The sequence below is a fragment of the Dipodomys spectabilis genome, unplaced genomic scaffold (genome assembly GCF_019054845.1).
Source record: "Dipodomys spectabilis isolate Male_0828 unplaced genomic scaffold, ASM1905484v1 ptg000030l, whole genome shotgun sequence".
NCBI lineage: Eukaryota > Metazoa > Chordata > Mammalia > Rodentia > Heteromyidae > Dipodomys > Dipodomys spectabilis.
The window spans coordinates 1,541,269-1,556,889 of NW_024870707.1; the positions used below are offsets into that span (position 1 = coordinate 1,541,269).

Here is a 15,621-nt window from a genome sequence, read left to right on the forward strand (position 1 = left end):
ACGATTTCTAAAGCCAGAGAGAGACAGCACCCACTTGGGACCAATAACACATTACTACTAGCTTTCCTTCTTTGTTAGCAGTAGTAAAAAGCTTGGATATTCTTACAAGAGATAGCCAGAGAAAGTTGTTTCTAGCTTTTGAACTGTCCAGACAATGGCTCTTTGGTTTACTGTAAGTTAAACTTGACCCTTTCTAAGATAGAGCAGAGATTGTCTGATCTATCGTGATACAGCTTGAAAAGTGAGAGATAAAGATGGTGTTACTGCTGCATAGAGTGCTTTGTGCCGCTAACTCACTGTTCTCACACGTCACCTTAATAGGCAGCCTCTATCGAAACCACAGTACAAGCTTCAGTCTTTCTAACCTCACACTGCCCACCAAAGGTGCCCGAGAGAAGACCACACCATTCCCCAGTCTGAAAGGTAACTACAGCCTTACTCTTGCCAAACCAGGTTTCTCTGGGAGATATGTCAGTTTGTAGGTGCTTGTCAGGAACCTGGTGTACCATGAATCGTTTGACCTGGCTGTTGCCCATCATATTGCTTCTCATGGCTTTCATTGCACATCCTAGGCTTTTGATGATTGTTAGATGGAAAATATCTTTGAAACTTGAGAAGGTCGGTTTATCTCAGGATGATGGCAACCATGGATTACTTCTGGGGGGACCTTGTCAGAGGTGCATACTGATGTTGGAATCACCAGGAGGATGGTTGTAGGGAGCCTGGCAGGCTTTGTGGAGTCTAACTTTTTACTGTGGATTCATGCCAAGTTGGGGCCTGTGAGTGAACCAGGAAGTTTTTGTTGGCTACCAAGGCCAGTTAAGACCTTAACTTCAATTTCACTTGTGATCTCTGTCCTTTGAAGGGCTTTTCTTAATTTAACTTGCTTTTTGTGTATTATGCTGAACTATTTAACTTTGGTAGAAAGTTCAGTGAGAAGCAGCTCCATGTATTCTTTTTGTTGTTGTTGTTTTTTTAGAGAAGGTTTCCTTGTGTAGGCCAGGTTGACCTCAAAATTATGATCCTCCTGTCTCAGCCTTCTGAGAGCTGGGATTATAGTTGTACACCACCATGCTAAGCTAGCTCCATGCGTCTTTTTAATTGACCTGTCACTTCAGGTCATTAGAAGTGTCAGGAGTCTAAAGAATGTTCTTTGGTCAGGATGGAAAAATGGGCTTCAGAGTGGTAGTAGCATGGCTACTGTGAATCCACACATGGCTGGGCAGGTTAGATGGGAAGGAATTGGTGTTTCTGGCTTTCACTGGATACATTTGAAGGAAGAACAACGGTTTCATTGCATGCTGACGCTTCATCTCATTTGCTCACTTACCCCTACTGCCCACCTCCCATCCTCACAGCCCCACTCGACTTCCCATGACAGCATCTGCAAGACGTCTTTTCCCTGTGGATACCCACAGGCGTTCTGGACCCCTGTGCTAGATGTTTCATGAAAACCAGTGTTCCCTCTTTATGCATGCGCCTGTTTAGTACCTGAAGGCTCCCTGTGTCATTTATCTTGTTCCTGGCTTTGAGAGGCTGCAGGCTTAAGGATGGTCCTTCTCAGAGCCTCAGTTGTCTGCTGGCCCTTTGCTTTCAGCTCTGATATGTCTGAGTCAAGGTTGCGTGCATCTGAGCTTTGGAAGAATGCCCAGATGATCTGACTTACTGCTCCATCAATGGGTATAGGGGTTCCAGAATTATGGTGCACTTACTAATTGTGTATTTTGTGTCCCAGTATTTGGGCTAAATACTCTAATGGAGATTGTTACTGAAGCCGGCCCCGGGAGTGGTGAAGGTGGGTTTTGCCCGTGAGCTGTGCATGATCTTTTTTTTTTCCCCCCCTAGCATCTTCTGTGCCTGCCTGAGGGCCATCCTCCTCCTGGAGCAAGCAGCTGTCACATGAGTGACCTGCCTTGCCCATCCCCCGTGACGCCCATGCTGTCCATGGCATGTGCTTCCATTGCATGTGGAGTAGCCCGAGTCTCCATTCCCCACCTCCTCCACATTGCCATGGCTGCTTTCTACCTGTGTGCAATGCCCTGGTGCCACTCACACCCAGCCTTGCTGGGGAATGGGCACGGAACATGACGACGCAGAACTTTGCTAACGTGAGTTTCTGGACTATGACAGTGATGTCTCTCATTCCTACCTTCCCTGCTTTAGGAAATCGGAGGGCCTTGGTGGACCAGAAGTCATCTGTCATTAAACATAGTCCAACCGTGAAAAGAGAACCTCCATCACCCCAGGGCCGATCCAGCAATTCTAGGTAATAAATAGCAAAACCATTTTAGAGGTTCTCAGGTGAAATTTCTGTACAAAACTTGAGGGAGGCTGAAGATTGGGAGAGAAGATCTCTCAACAGGATGGATGAGATCAATGATCAGTATCCGGCCAGCACTTTGCTTTATTTATTTTCCTTGGCAGTACTGGGGTTTGAACTCAGGATCTTGTGCTTGGTAGGCAAGTATTCTACAACTTGACCCATCCTTTTGAGCCTCTTAGAGCTTTTTGCTTTGCTTATTTTTTCAGATAGAATCTTATACTTTTCTCTTGTTCTGGCCTCAACTGCAATCCTCCTAACTTATGTCCCATGGTGTGCCATTAACTTTGGCTTGTTCTTTGAGAGAAGGTCTCTCTAGCTTTTTTGTCCAGGCTGATCTGGAGCTGTGACCTCCTTTTCCTGCCTCTAAAGTAGCTGGGATTACAGGTGTGAGCCATCGAGTCTGGCTCCAGGGCTTCCCATGCAGAATCAGTTCTTTTTTTTTTTTTCCTGCCAGTCCTGGGGCTTGAACTGAGGGCCTGAGCTCTGTCCCTGAGCTGCTTTTGCTTAAGGCAAGCACTGTACAACTTGAGTCACAGCACCAATTCTGGCTTTTTCTTTTATGTGGTACTGAGGAATCGAACCCAAGGCTTCCTGCATGCTAGGCAAGCACTCTACCACTAAGCCACATTCCCAGCCCCGTGGACTCAACTTCAACGTAACAGTAGTGTGTAAAGGATGAAACTACAGTGGTGGGGGCTTGATAAACTATCTGGAGAGATGGGGGACCCAGTAGCTGTAAATATTTGAAGGCTGGGCTTTGCATTTTGCACCTGAAGGCAAAATGGGGAAAGGGAGGATGCTCCACCAAGGAGCAGATGACCGCAGAAATGGTATGTGGATCCCATAGTGAGAACCAGCAGTTCCTGAAGGAGGTAGTACACAGCGTGCTGGACGGCCAGGGAGTGGGCTGGCTCAACATGAAAAAGGTGCGCCGGCTGCTGGAAAGTGAGCAGCTTCGAGTCTTTGTCCTGAGCAAGCTGAACCGCACGGTGCAGTCAGAGGATGATGCTCGGCAGGATGTCATCCCAGATGTGGTCAGTGTTTATGCTGGGGCATCAAAAATCAATTGGGTAAAGGTATATGGATGCTGAAGGAAGTGTACCAATTCTAGTACTTGGTTCTTGTTGCAGGAGATCAGCCGAAAGGTGTATAAGGGAATGTTAGACCTCCTCAAGTGCACAATCCTCAGCCTGGAACAGTCCTATGCCCATGCAGGTTTGGGTGGCATGGCCAGCATTTTCGGGCTTCTGGAGATTGCCCAGACCCACTACTATAGTAAAGGTAGGAATCATACCTGCTGGGCCACATGCCATCCATAGCTCTCCCACTTAGCTAAAAAAAAAAAAGTACTTATCCCCATGGCAAGTTTTCTGATTATATGTGGTGGATTTTTTGTTTGTTTTAGTGCTGATCCTGGGGCTTGAACCCAAAGTCTAGTATTGTCCCTGAGCTTTTTCACTTAATGCTAACACTCTACCACTTGAGCCATAGCTCCACTTTCAACTATTTGGTACTTAATTAGTGATAAGAGTCTCACAGACTTTCTTCCCTAGCCTTTCTGAGATCCTCAGTTCCCTGGATAGCTAGAATTACAGGTATGAGTCACCAGGGCCCAGCAGTAGGGGGTATTTTTTTTTTAATTCATGAAAAATCAGGCTTGAGCCTTTCTTTACATTAATTCTGTTCTATCTATATTCTCCTGTATCTTTTCCCTACCTTGATTCCTGTATATTACCTCTTCTGACCTCTTCTGTATTTGATCTTTTCCTCAGAACCAGACAAACGGAAGAGAAGTCCAACAGAGAGTGTAAATACCCCTGTTGGCAAGGATCCTGGTCTAGCTGGGCGGGGGGACCCAAAGGCTATGGCACAGCTGAGAGTCCCCCAGCTGGGTCCTCGGGCACCAAGTGCTACAGGAAAGGTTCCTAAGGAGCTGGACACCAAAAGTTTAAAGGAAGAGAATTTTGTGGCATCTATTGGTATGTATTATTGTGTTTGATGTACTAGAGGGGTCCTGGCTTCTTAAATATCCTTTTCTCTTCTCAATTCACCCAGAATCCTGTTGTTCTTTTCCCTCATGCTTTGCTTTCTAGAGAGGGAGATGCATCTGTGTCCATCTTCAGTGGCATTTCATTATACTTCTCTATCCCTTCTGTTTCATCCAACTCTCACTGCCTCCATAACTCCCACGGGTGTCTTAGAGGAAGAATGGACGTTTTGTGTAGAGACTGTGGGGCTTATTGGAAGAAGGCTGAGCTATACTTCTGTTCTCTCTTTTTTTTTTTTTTTGTCTACATCTGAATTTCTTCACTGACAGAGATGCTATATGAGATCTGGAGGTTATAAGAAATGTATAGTTGTGTCTTTGGGTTGTAAAATCAGGATCACCTGTCTTTGGGTTCTAAAATCAGAATCACCTGGGACTCAGAAGCCAGTTTCCCTAGCCAAGCATTTGCACTGCTTTAGAATTTGCTCCTCTGTGGTATGCCTGGGTTCTGTACTTCAGAGATACAGATTTCTGAGTCAGCTTTTCTTTCCATCCTTCCTCCCTGGACTTAATTAAAGGCTTGCTTATTTTTGGTGTTTCTCCCATTCTCTCTCTGTTACCTCTATTCGGCTCACGCCGACTTGATCCTGAGCCATGCAGGCCATATCTTCCATTTTCTGGTTCTAGGTCCCTGGGAACTATGCTTCTGTTGATGCCTCTTTGCCATAACCATTAGCAGTTGTCTTAAATCCTTAAAAAGGGTAACAAGGAGCCAGTCCCCTTTTTAGGTGAGCTGTACTCCTCTAGTCAGCAAATATTTTCCTAGTGGCAATAAACCCTGACTTTGTCCTGCTGGATGATGTCCCAGGAAAAGTATTGATCAGCCAGGCTAGAGGTCTAGAGTTTTAGTCCTATATCTGCTCTCTAACTTGGAGTGTGACTTAAACAGATCCCCTCCCTTTTGGGGTCTATATCTCCTCATCTGAGAAATGAGATCACACTAAGTAAACTCCAAAGCACATTCCAAGAAAAGAATTGCTATGGTTGGTATTCCCTCTATTTTGTTCTTCTTGTTATGCTAATCTTAACTATTTTATGTTCTATGCTACCTCTACCGGAAACATTGTCTCCACACAACTGGCTCAGAATGTGGTTTTGAGGGTGATGGTTATGAGAGTGAAAGTTATGGATAGCAACAAGGAAAGAATCTAGCTGGTGGCATGAGTTGGTCAGTCAGTGGGTCAAACAGATTGGTGCTCATACTTCTAAAACTTTTGGCTACTTGAAATGATCGTCTCTTGCCTAGAATTTGTAAGAATGACTATTTCTCAGTTCATTTGTCAGAGGGAGCATAGTATGATAGAAATCAGGCTGATGTTGAGTTACATACACTTGATCATGTGCTTCAGCCTCTATAAGGATCAGTTAGTTTCCTAATGACAAAGGAGATTCATGAAGGGCCCTTTCAGTTGAATATTCTGCAGGGGGGTTGTCTGCCACATTGTGATTAGATTTAGAAATCTGGAGTCTTCAGTTCATACGTTTAGGGGAAGATATTGGAGCTCTGATTCCCTTCCTCCCCCCAAGTGAAGATATCTTTGTATCTCTTGGTTGGTAAGCCTATGCCTAAAACTGAATCAACTTGGGTGGATGGGTTTCCATTTCGTCTGTCTTACCAGCCTCTGACTCTCTCTGTCTTTTTCTCCTGCTTGCATTGCATCTGGGGTAGAATTGTGGAACAAGCACCAGGAAGTGAAAAAGCAAAAAGCTTTGGAAAAACAGAGTAAGGAACAAATGCCCCTTCCTGTCCCCAAGTCTCCCATACCTGCCAACTCCCCAGGCCCAGTTGGGGCAGGCTCTCTTTGTCAGCCCCATCCCAAATTTGCTTTTGTGGGGATTATTTGAACTGAAAGCAGGTAGGTGGTATGTGACTGCTAGGTGTATAGCATATAGGCTGCTTCTTACCCCTCCCCTCATAGCAATCAGGGTGCCTACTGAGTAAAATCCCTTAGACTGTGGTTTCTATTGCCACAGATCTGGTGGGGAGAACCTTTGCCGATTGCAGTGCCCCTCATTGGCTGATATCTCCCTCAACATTAGGAGACCTGTGGGCACAGTTGGCAGAGATGGTTGCTATCCCTCCATGTTGAGTCTGTAGCTGCCTAACTTTCTATGGTGGCTTACCTAGGCACGCTTTCTTGCTTTCTGTCATTCTGTCCTTCTTCCATACCATTGTGGTTGGGAGGGATAAAATGGGGGTGGCTTTTATCTCAAGTATAGATGGTGTAGGGTGGGGGGTAGGTAGAACCAACTGAAATGGGGTTTCTTTCTCTCTTTCGGCCTCAACTTTTCTGGCCCCTTTGGACACCTTTGTCCAGAAAACACTGAGCAACCTGGAGACCTTTAAATGGTCTCAAGCACCAGTGAAGCTCTGACTGGTTACTGTGGAATTTTTTATCTAGATGTTCGTTTGTGGAACTTTCTATTCAGTATGATTTCCTTAGAATTTTCTCAGGTTGAGAAGATGGCATCAAAGTCCCTTGAGGCCAGATCTATCTTGTCCTACTTGTCTTAAGGCATCTGGGGACCTCCTCTTCAGTGGCCTGTTGTGGGGCGGTCTCTGGGAAGGTGACTGGGATGTGCTAAACAGGTCGGGGACAAGCTGTTCTGCCCTCCCACTCCCTTCACCAGTCTGCCCCCAGCCTCTGTGAGTTGAATAATGGAAGTCTTCCCCTACTCAGGGCCCGACATCATCAAACCTGCCTTTGACCTTGGTGAAACAGAGGAGAAAAAATCCCAGATCAGCGCAGATAGTGGTGTGAGCCTGACCTCTGCTTCCCAGGTTTGTGATAACCTTGTTGGAAATTGCCAGAATTAAATTTGCCACCCAGAATACCTTTAAAAAAATTTTAATGGCAGTGATCAAACCCGGAGCCTTATGTGTGCTATTCATGTGTTCTAACACTGAGCTAAACTTGCTGCACTCAGAATACTTTAAGTTAAAAAACAAATGAAGCTAGGTGCCAGTGGCTCGTGCCTATGATTCTAGCTACTCAGGAGGCTGAGATCTAAAGATTGTGGTTCAGGGGCTGGGAAGGTGACTCAGTGGTAGAGTGCTTGCCTTGCATGCATGAGGCCCTGGGTTCAATTCCTCAGCACCACATAAGCAAAAAGAAAAAAAGCCGGAAGTGGTGCTGTGGCTCAAGTGGTAGAGCGCTCGCCTTGAGCTGAAGAGCTGAGGGACAGCGCTCAGGCCCAGAGTTCAGGCCCCATGACCGAACCCAAAAAATAAATAAATAAATAAAAGATTGTGGTTAAAGCCAGCTAGGGCAGGAAAGTCCATAAGACTCTTATCTCCAGTTAGCCACAAAAAGCCAGAAGTGGAGCTCTGGTTCAAGTGGTAGAGCATTAGCCTTGAGCACAAAAGCTTAGGGACAGTGCCCAAGCCCAGAGTTCAAGTCCCAGGATCAGAGAACAAACAACAAAATAAGCAGAATTGGAGCTGTGGCTCAAGAGATAGAGTACCAACCTTGAACACAAAAGCTCAGAAACAGTACCCAGACCCTGAGTTCAAGCTCCAGGTCCAGCACAAAACTCGAACAAACAAATGAAATTACAGCCACCTAACAAAATAAACATGCAGTACAGGGGAAAGACAAATATAACAGATCCATGTAATATAATCTTAGCATCCATTAACAATCATTTTCAAAATTTAGTGACATGGAAAAATGTTTAGAAGTATACACAATTTGATTCCTATTTTATTAAAAAATGTATTTAGATCAGATTCTGGTGATTTATGCTTATAATCCTAGATACTCAGGAGGCTGAGATCTAAGGATTGTAGTTCAAAGCCAGCTGGGGCAGAAATGTCTGTGAGACTCTTATCTCCAATGAACTATCAAAAAAAAAACAAAAAAAAAACCCAGAAGTGGAGGTATGGCTCAAGTACTAGCTTGAGTGCTAAAGCTAAGCAAGAGTGCTAGGATATGAGTTCAAGCTCTAGTACAGGCACACATAGACAAAATGTATTTAGAAAAGACAAAAAAAATCATACTAAAAATAGTGGTGATGTGGGTGATTGATTTGTGGCTTGTTCTTATTTCCTTATTACTGTGTTTTCCATGGGAAGCTTACATCTTTTTAATGTGTGTTGTTTGTCTTTTATTATATAAATTATACTTATTTTCTATTCAGGAAAAAAATTACTCGTAGCTTTCTAGGAATGATATCATTGTCTCTGTGTCTTATTTCAGAGAACAGACCAAGACTCTGTTATCTGTGTGAGTCCAGCTGTTATGATCCGAAGCTCAAGTCAGGATTCTGAAGTTAGCACCGTGGTAGGGGAACACCACACTGGCATCTTGGTGGGCAGACTGTGGACTTTTCTTTGGAAGAGGGGCCTACTTTCTCTTTGGAGGCTGTTCTTAGTCTCAGATTAGCATGGTTTTCATGATGGAAATAGGTACCTGCCATGTGTATACGGGATTTCTCTTCATAAAAAAGGTACTTCAAGAAGCTATCTGAAATGCCTATGGAATTTGATACTTTTTATGGCAGCAAAGAGCTCTAACAGTGTGGGGTTTCCAGGGCCCTTCCCTGCAGAATATTGCTTACTACCTTTTTTCCTTTCCAGGTGAGTAATAGTTCTGGAGAGACCCTTGGAGCAGACAGTGATCTTAGCAGCAATGCAGGTGATGGACCAGGTGGTGAAGGCAGTGCCCACTTGGCAAGTTCTCGGGGAACCTTGTCTGATAGTGAAATTGAGACCAACTCAGCCACAAGTACCATCTTTGTAAGCTTTATTTACTGACAAAAGACTTTTTCTTCCTCTTCCTCCTCATCCTTCTCTTCTTTTTCTTCTTTTTTTGTTGGTCATAGGGCTTGAACTCAGGGCTCTTTTGCTCAAGGCTAGTGCTCTATCCACTTTGAGCCCCAGCTCCATTAATGGTTTTTGAGTAGTTAATTGGAGATGAGTCTCATGGAGACTTTTCTGCCACGGCTGGCTTTGAACCACTATCCTCAGATTCAGCCTCCTGAGTAGCTACGATTACAGGCGTTAGTCACCAGTGCCTGGCTGATTTTTTCTTTTATGGGAGAGGAAAGTAAACAGTTATTAAGGAGTAAAAGGTAAGAAGGAAAAAAATGGGGCTCAGTGGTAAAGCACTTGTAAGGTACTAAATTCTATCCCCAGCATTGCCAAATGAGGAAAAAAAAAAAAAGAACTTGCCTGTGATGATCCAATAAGACCATAATATGCTGTAGTGAAATTAATTTTTTAAAATTTATTTTGAGACAAAGACTCACTGTGTGGCCCAGGCTGGCTTCAAACTCTTGGTCCTCTTGCTTCCACCTCCTGAGTGCTGGGATTACAGGTGTGTGCTGTCATGCCTAAGTGTGTCTAAGACACACTACTTGGAAGTATGTACGTACCTCCCTAAACAGCATGAAATGCTTTGATACACTTGCTACTTTGTTAGAGAGTAATGAATATTCTTTTTTTTTTTGGGGGGGGGTCCAGTCGTGGGGCCTGAACTCTGGGCCTGGGCACTGCCCCTCAGCTCTTCAGCTCAAGACTTGCACTTTACCACTTGAGCCACAGCACCACTTCTGGCTTTTTTTTTCTGCTTATGTGGTACTGAGGAATCGAACCCAGGGCCTCATGCATGCAAGGCAAACACTCTACCCCTGAACCACCTTCCCAGCCCAAGAGAGAGTAATGAATATTCTTGAAAGAATTCCTAGGCCCTTGGTTTTAGTTTATGGGGAGAGGGGAAAGTAAAAGCTAAATAAAATCAATAATTTACCATTGGTGACCATTTCCACCCCGAGAGACTTCTATATATATTTGTTTCCAGTAGAGCTAGTGACCTTGCAAAGTGAAAGTTGGAATAGGACTGAGAATCAGTAGGGCTACTCAGGTTAGGGCCCTCTCTATGTCTAGCCAGGCAGGGTTTTTCATTGTGGTTTGGCAGTGCTTGGGATTACACAGACTATTTAAAATCCTCTGAGCTAGGCATGGTGGCATATACCCGAAATCCCAGCACTCAAGAAGCTAAGGCAGGGGCTGGGAAGGTGGCTCAGTGGTAGAGCGCTTGCCTTGCATGCATGAGGCCCTGGGTTCGATTCCTCAGCACCACATAAGCAGAAAAGCCGGAAGTGGGGCTGTGGCTCAAGTGGTAGAGCGCTAGCCTTGAGTTGAAATGCTGAGGGACAGAGCTCAGGCCCAGAGTTCAGGCCCCACGACCGGACCCAAAAAAAAAAAAAAAAAAAGAAGCTAAGGCAGAATTGAGTTTAAGGCCAACCAAGGTTACATTGTGAGATCCTGTCTCACATAACTACCTAATAAATAAATAATCTTTCTAATGTGTGTTTAGCATTCTGGATGTTAAACTACTATCACAAAGTATCAGTCCTGAAAGAAGCTTGTCAGGTGTACCCGACTTGAGCCTACATTTCTCAGACCTTCCTATAACCAATTCTTTCTTACACTGTGCTGAGTATAAGGAATCCTTATGTACAGTTGAGTTACTGAGAACAGTAACCTAAGTTTCTTGGCTTAGTAAAGCCTTGTGTTTGTTCATTTGTTTTTATCTATGTTTTGGTTTTTATTTTTTTTAATTGTTATTTGTTGGTCATGGGGGCTGAACTCTGGGCCTGGCCGCTGTCTCTCAGATCTTCAGCTCAAGGCTAGCACCTTACCAGTTGAGCCACAGTGCCACTTTTGCTTTTTTTCTGCTTATGTGGTGCTGAGAAATCGAACCCAGGGCCTCATGCATGCGAGGCAAGCACTCTACCACTGAGCCAACTTCCCAGTCCTATGTTTTGATTTTTTGCAAAGCTAGGCATCAAACCCAGGACCTCATGCATCATAGGCAAACACTTGCCAGTGAGGTACATCCTTAACACCTAACAAAGCTATATCTAAAATAAATAAATTATATTAAATAAGCATGGCCCACTGAGCAAAGTATTGGGCTGTGACTAATCAGGTATTGCCTGGTGACTAGACTTTGAATAGTTGTTTCTGTGCGTACATTGTCCCATGCATGATAAAATGGCATGATATGCCTACCTCTTAATCTAGATGAAAATCTTTTGTAAGTTCTGATAGTGTAGAAGTGGCTGATAAAGTTAGTGGTTTTTCTCAGAGCTCCCAACAGAATACTATACACACACACACACACACACACACACACATACATACATATAAAATGTATCATATATATCTCATATATACCCAACAGAAAATAATATATATAAAACAAAAAATACAATTTTACAATTATAGGTCCTACAACTCTAGAAGGGCCCTTAATTTGCCCTTTATCAGATGGAATTTTCTGTATAGCTATAAAAAGACCTATCCACAAGGAATGGTGGAAAAAAGGAAATGAACATTTTTTTTTAAATTGTAAAGATACTATACAGAGGGTTACAATTACATGAGTGAGGTAATGAGTGCACTTCCTCTTGAACATTGTTACCCCCTCCATGAACATTTTTTTTAAAATTAGTTACCAAACATATGCTTGGCAGATTTAATCTTCGATAGGGCTGGAGATGTTGTTCATTTGTAGAGCACTTGCCTAACATATGTGAGGTCCTGGGTTTCATCACTCCAAAAAATAAATTTAATCCTTACATTAGTCCTACAAAGTAGCTACTATAACTTTGCCATGTGTGTGTGTGTGTGTGTGAGAGAGAGAGAGAGAGAGCGAGAGAGAGAGAGAGAGAGGCAGGGATAGTACTGGCACTTGAACTCAGGTCCACAATGCTGTCCCTTAGCTTTATCATTCAAAGCTGGTGCTCTACCACTTGAGCCACACCTTGACCTCTGGCATTTTGGTGGTTGATTGGAGAGAAGGTCTCTTGGACTTTCTTGTCCTGGATGGCTTCAGATCTCAGACTCCTGAGTAGCTAGGATTGTAAGCCTGAGCTACTGATACCCAACTATAACCTTTTATAGATGATTTTGGTGGTTGATTGGAGAGAAGGTCTCTTGGACTTTCTTGTCCTGGATGGCTTCAGATCTCAGACTCCTGAGTAGCTAGGATTGTAAGCCTGAGCTACTGATACCCAACTATAACCTTTTATAGATGAATAAAATGAATCTTGAAGAAGTTAAGTTTTGTGTCTGAAGTCGCATAGCTAATAAAAAGCAGGGATATAAACCTTGGTCAATCTGACTTTAAACCTTTTAAACCCTTCTTTGCGCTATGTCATGTTGCTACACAGAATTGGCATTTTGTTTTTCCAGTTGTGGGGCTTGAACTCAGAGCCTGGGTACTTTCCCTGAGCTCTTTTGCTCAAGGCTAGCACTCTACCACTTTAAGCCACAGCACCACTTCTGGTTTTCTGGTGGTTAATAGGAGACAAGTGTCTCATGGACTTTCTTGCCCAGGCTGGCCTTGAACCACAATCCTTAGATCTTAGCCTCCTGAGTAACTAGGATTATAGTAAGCCACTGTGCCTAGCTTCAGCGTGATTTTTTTTTTTAAGAGAATATAATTGGCCAGGCACTGGTGGCTCCCACCTGTATCCTAACTACTTAGGAGGCTAAGATCTGAGGATTGCAGTTTAAAGCCAGCTTAGGCAGGAAAGTCCATGAGACTCTTATGTCCAATAAAGCACCAGAAAACCTGATGTGGTGCTGTGACACAAGTGATAGAGTGCTAGTCTGAGCTGAAGAGCTAAAGGACAGTACCAGGCCCAGAGTTTAAGACCCATGACCAACAAAACAAAAAAGGAAAAAGAAAAGAAAAAGAAAATCCTGCAGAGACTAAAGAATATAGGTAAGTTATAAGAAAAACTTGTTCAGTTGGTTTAGGAGGTAGTAACAGAAGCTGGATTATCAGATTGATTCTTGGTCAAACCCTAGAGGCAAGTATAGTAGCAGAAGCAGGGCTACTGGAGTTACACTGCTAATAGACGATGCTGGTGTGTGAATCCCTTGATAAGATGCTTCTTTTGTTTTGCCCCTATTTATTAGTACCTGTGGCAGCTGACCTATTATCTTGTCTCTCTAGGGCAAAGCCCACAGCTTGAAGCCAAAGGAAAAGCTGGCAGGCAGCCCAGTTCGCTCTTCTGAAGATGTAAGCCAGCGAGTCTATCTCTATGAAGGACTCCTAGGTGAGAAACAGAGACTAGAGGTAACCCTTGCACTGGAGTTAGGGGGTGGGGAGCTGGGCTTGGCCAGAGGAAAGGGTAGTATTGCTTGGCTTTTTGCTGATCTCAATGCTCAAGTGAGATCGCATTTTTATATATGAACCAAGGGATCTGTGGTATCTAGAATAAGCACGGGTGAAAACTGGATGAGACTGGATTTTGGCATTGATCAATAGCCTCTGTCTTTCTGTCTTCTTTTCCTTTCTTGCTACCATGGACCTTCCTACTCACAAATTGTCAGGAAGGGATAAAGGATCGATGTGGGACCAATTAGAGGATGCTGCTATGGAGACCTTTTCTATAAGTAACCACCTTTCTTTTGTGTGTTGTGCTCATCTCTCCTGCTTAGGAGAGGTTGGACCTTACTTAGCTTCTGGGGCTAGTGGCAAGAATGTTAGATCTGGGGTAGAGATGTGTGTTTCATTTCCGTTTCTGGAATTTGGAATAATCCAAGTGGAGTAAAACTCCATTTTATTTGGAGTTTACTCTTTATTTTCATTTGGCAGCTATATTTTCTAAATGTTAAATAAGCCTCCCTTCTCCACAAAAACAAAAACAACAAACAAAATTTTCTTTTACACAGGCAAAGAACGTTCTACTTTATGGGACCAAATGCAGTTCTGGGAGGATGCATTCTTAGATGCTGTGATGTTGGAGAGAGAAGGAATGGGTATGGACCAGGGTCCCCAGGAAATGATCGACAGGTATGGACTTAGGAAAGCTGTGGGAGTATGCTAACCCAGCCTTCTCACAGGTAGCTGATTTGTGCTTGGTCTACGTAGATACTTATCCCTGGGAGAACATGACCGGAAGCGGCTGGAAGATGATGAAGATCGTTTACTAGCCACACTTTTGCACAACCTCATCTCCTTCATGCTGTTGATGAAGGTAATGTCAGTCTTGCTTATGTTTCATTGTACCAGTGATGGAAGAGAAAGACCTGTTTTTACTGCCTTTGTTGTAAAGGTAGTTGATCACAGTATACTACTTGTTTATTTTCAATTTTATGGATTCCCTTTGATCAATATTTTTAGGATGCCAGTAGAGCTCACAACAGGACATATAAATATATATATATATATATATATATATATATACACACATATATATACATATATATACATATATATATATATATGTATATACATACACTTATATGTATATTACAATTGTTGGTCCTAAAGCCTTAGAAAGGCTACTCCAAATTTACTTTTTAGCACTAGCCCTAGAATTTCTGTATAGCTGTTAAAAAGTTACCCATCAACAAAGTAATGTGAATTGTTTGATTTAGTTGTGCTTGATTTTTACAGCTGTGGAAGAAGTATATTAGTAAATAGAAGAGAAAGCAGAATGCTCTGATCACAAACCATGGGCTTGGGGTAGAAGAGAGTTGTTTTGTGAATGAGCCCCTGAGTGTCTTCTCTTCCCCTTCTCCCCAACTTCTCTAAATGTGAAGGGGTCAAATACAGAGAATGCCCTGTATACCTTCTTGGTTTGCTTCCTTTTCTGTTGTAAGGTTCCCTGCACTTTGTTGAATTCCTGGTTGGAGAAGGATGATTGATGATCCTTAACCTTGTAGTATGTCTTGGCTACAGCTGAATCTCAAGGTCACCACTGAGTCATCAGTGGTGATGAGCCCTTTGGGCTAATGTTGTGACATTGAGTGGGGAGGCCCAGCTGCTATAAGAGTCCGTCCCTTTTCTGCAGAGTCTCACTAGAAACAGAGCTTTTCTTCCTATCATGTGACACAATCCATGGTTTCAAAGGGTTCCTCCGTGTTCAGTGATAAGGAATTCTTTTGTAAGTCCCCTTCTCTAAGACAGGAGGAAGATTACTTGTATATTTTCTTGTCTTTGCTCTAGTTGAGAGGTGAGCAGGTTCCTTATTAAAGATTCTTGCCTTGCCTTTCCAGGTAAATAAGAATGACATCCGAAAGAAGGTACGGCGTCTAATGGGAAAGTCCCATATTGGGCTTGTGTACAGTCAGCAAATCAATGAAGTGCTTGACCAGCTGGCAAACCTGGTGAGCATATGAGACATCACCTTCCTAGCTAGACCTCTGTCCTGCAGAAGCTTCTCCATGGGGCACTTCTGACCGTGTTACTGTGCAGTCACATTAATCCCTATGTTTGAGGATGGG

The 15,621-nt window shown here is 43.5% G+C and overlaps 1 protein-coding gene across 16 annotated transcripts in view; it reads left to right on the top strand.

The window, feature by feature from the left end:
* The window catches only part of Madd (MAP kinase activating death domain), a 46,646-nt gene that overhangs the window by 15,413 nt on the left and 15,612 nt on the right, over nucleotides 1-15,621 (top strand). For 6 of the 16 annotated variants that reach the window (XM_042676575.1, XM_042676574.1, XM_042676578.1 and 3 more), the window contains exons 15-26: nucleotides 322-423; nucleotides 2,164-2,266; nucleotides 3,171-3,357; nucleotides 3,454-3,604; nucleotides 4,096-4,302; nucleotides 7,052-7,152; nucleotides 8,570-8,653; nucleotides 8,950-9,108; nucleotides 13,343-13,445; nucleotides 14,065-14,185; nucleotides 14,264-14,369; nucleotides 15,394-15,504. In XM_042676575.1, the coding sequence (XP_042532509.1) occupies nucleotides 322-423; nucleotides 2,164-2,266; nucleotides 3,171-3,357; nucleotides 3,454-3,604; nucleotides 4,096-4,302; nucleotides 7,052-7,152; nucleotides 8,570-8,653; nucleotides 8,950-9,108; nucleotides 13,343-13,445; nucleotides 14,065-14,185; nucleotides 14,264-14,369; nucleotides 15,394-15,504 (1,535 nt within the window). The remainder of the gene's footprint in view (nucleotides 1-321; nucleotides 424-2,163; nucleotides 2,267-3,170; nucleotides 3,358-3,453; nucleotides 3,605-4,095; nucleotides 4,303-7,051; nucleotides 7,153-8,569; nucleotides 8,654-8,949; nucleotides 9,109-13,342; nucleotides 13,446-14,064; nucleotides 14,186-14,263; nucleotides 14,370-15,393; nucleotides 15,505-15,621) is intronic. The other 10 variants (XM_042676577.1, XM_042676579.1, XM_042676583.1 and 7 more) reach the window with 2 other exon arrangements.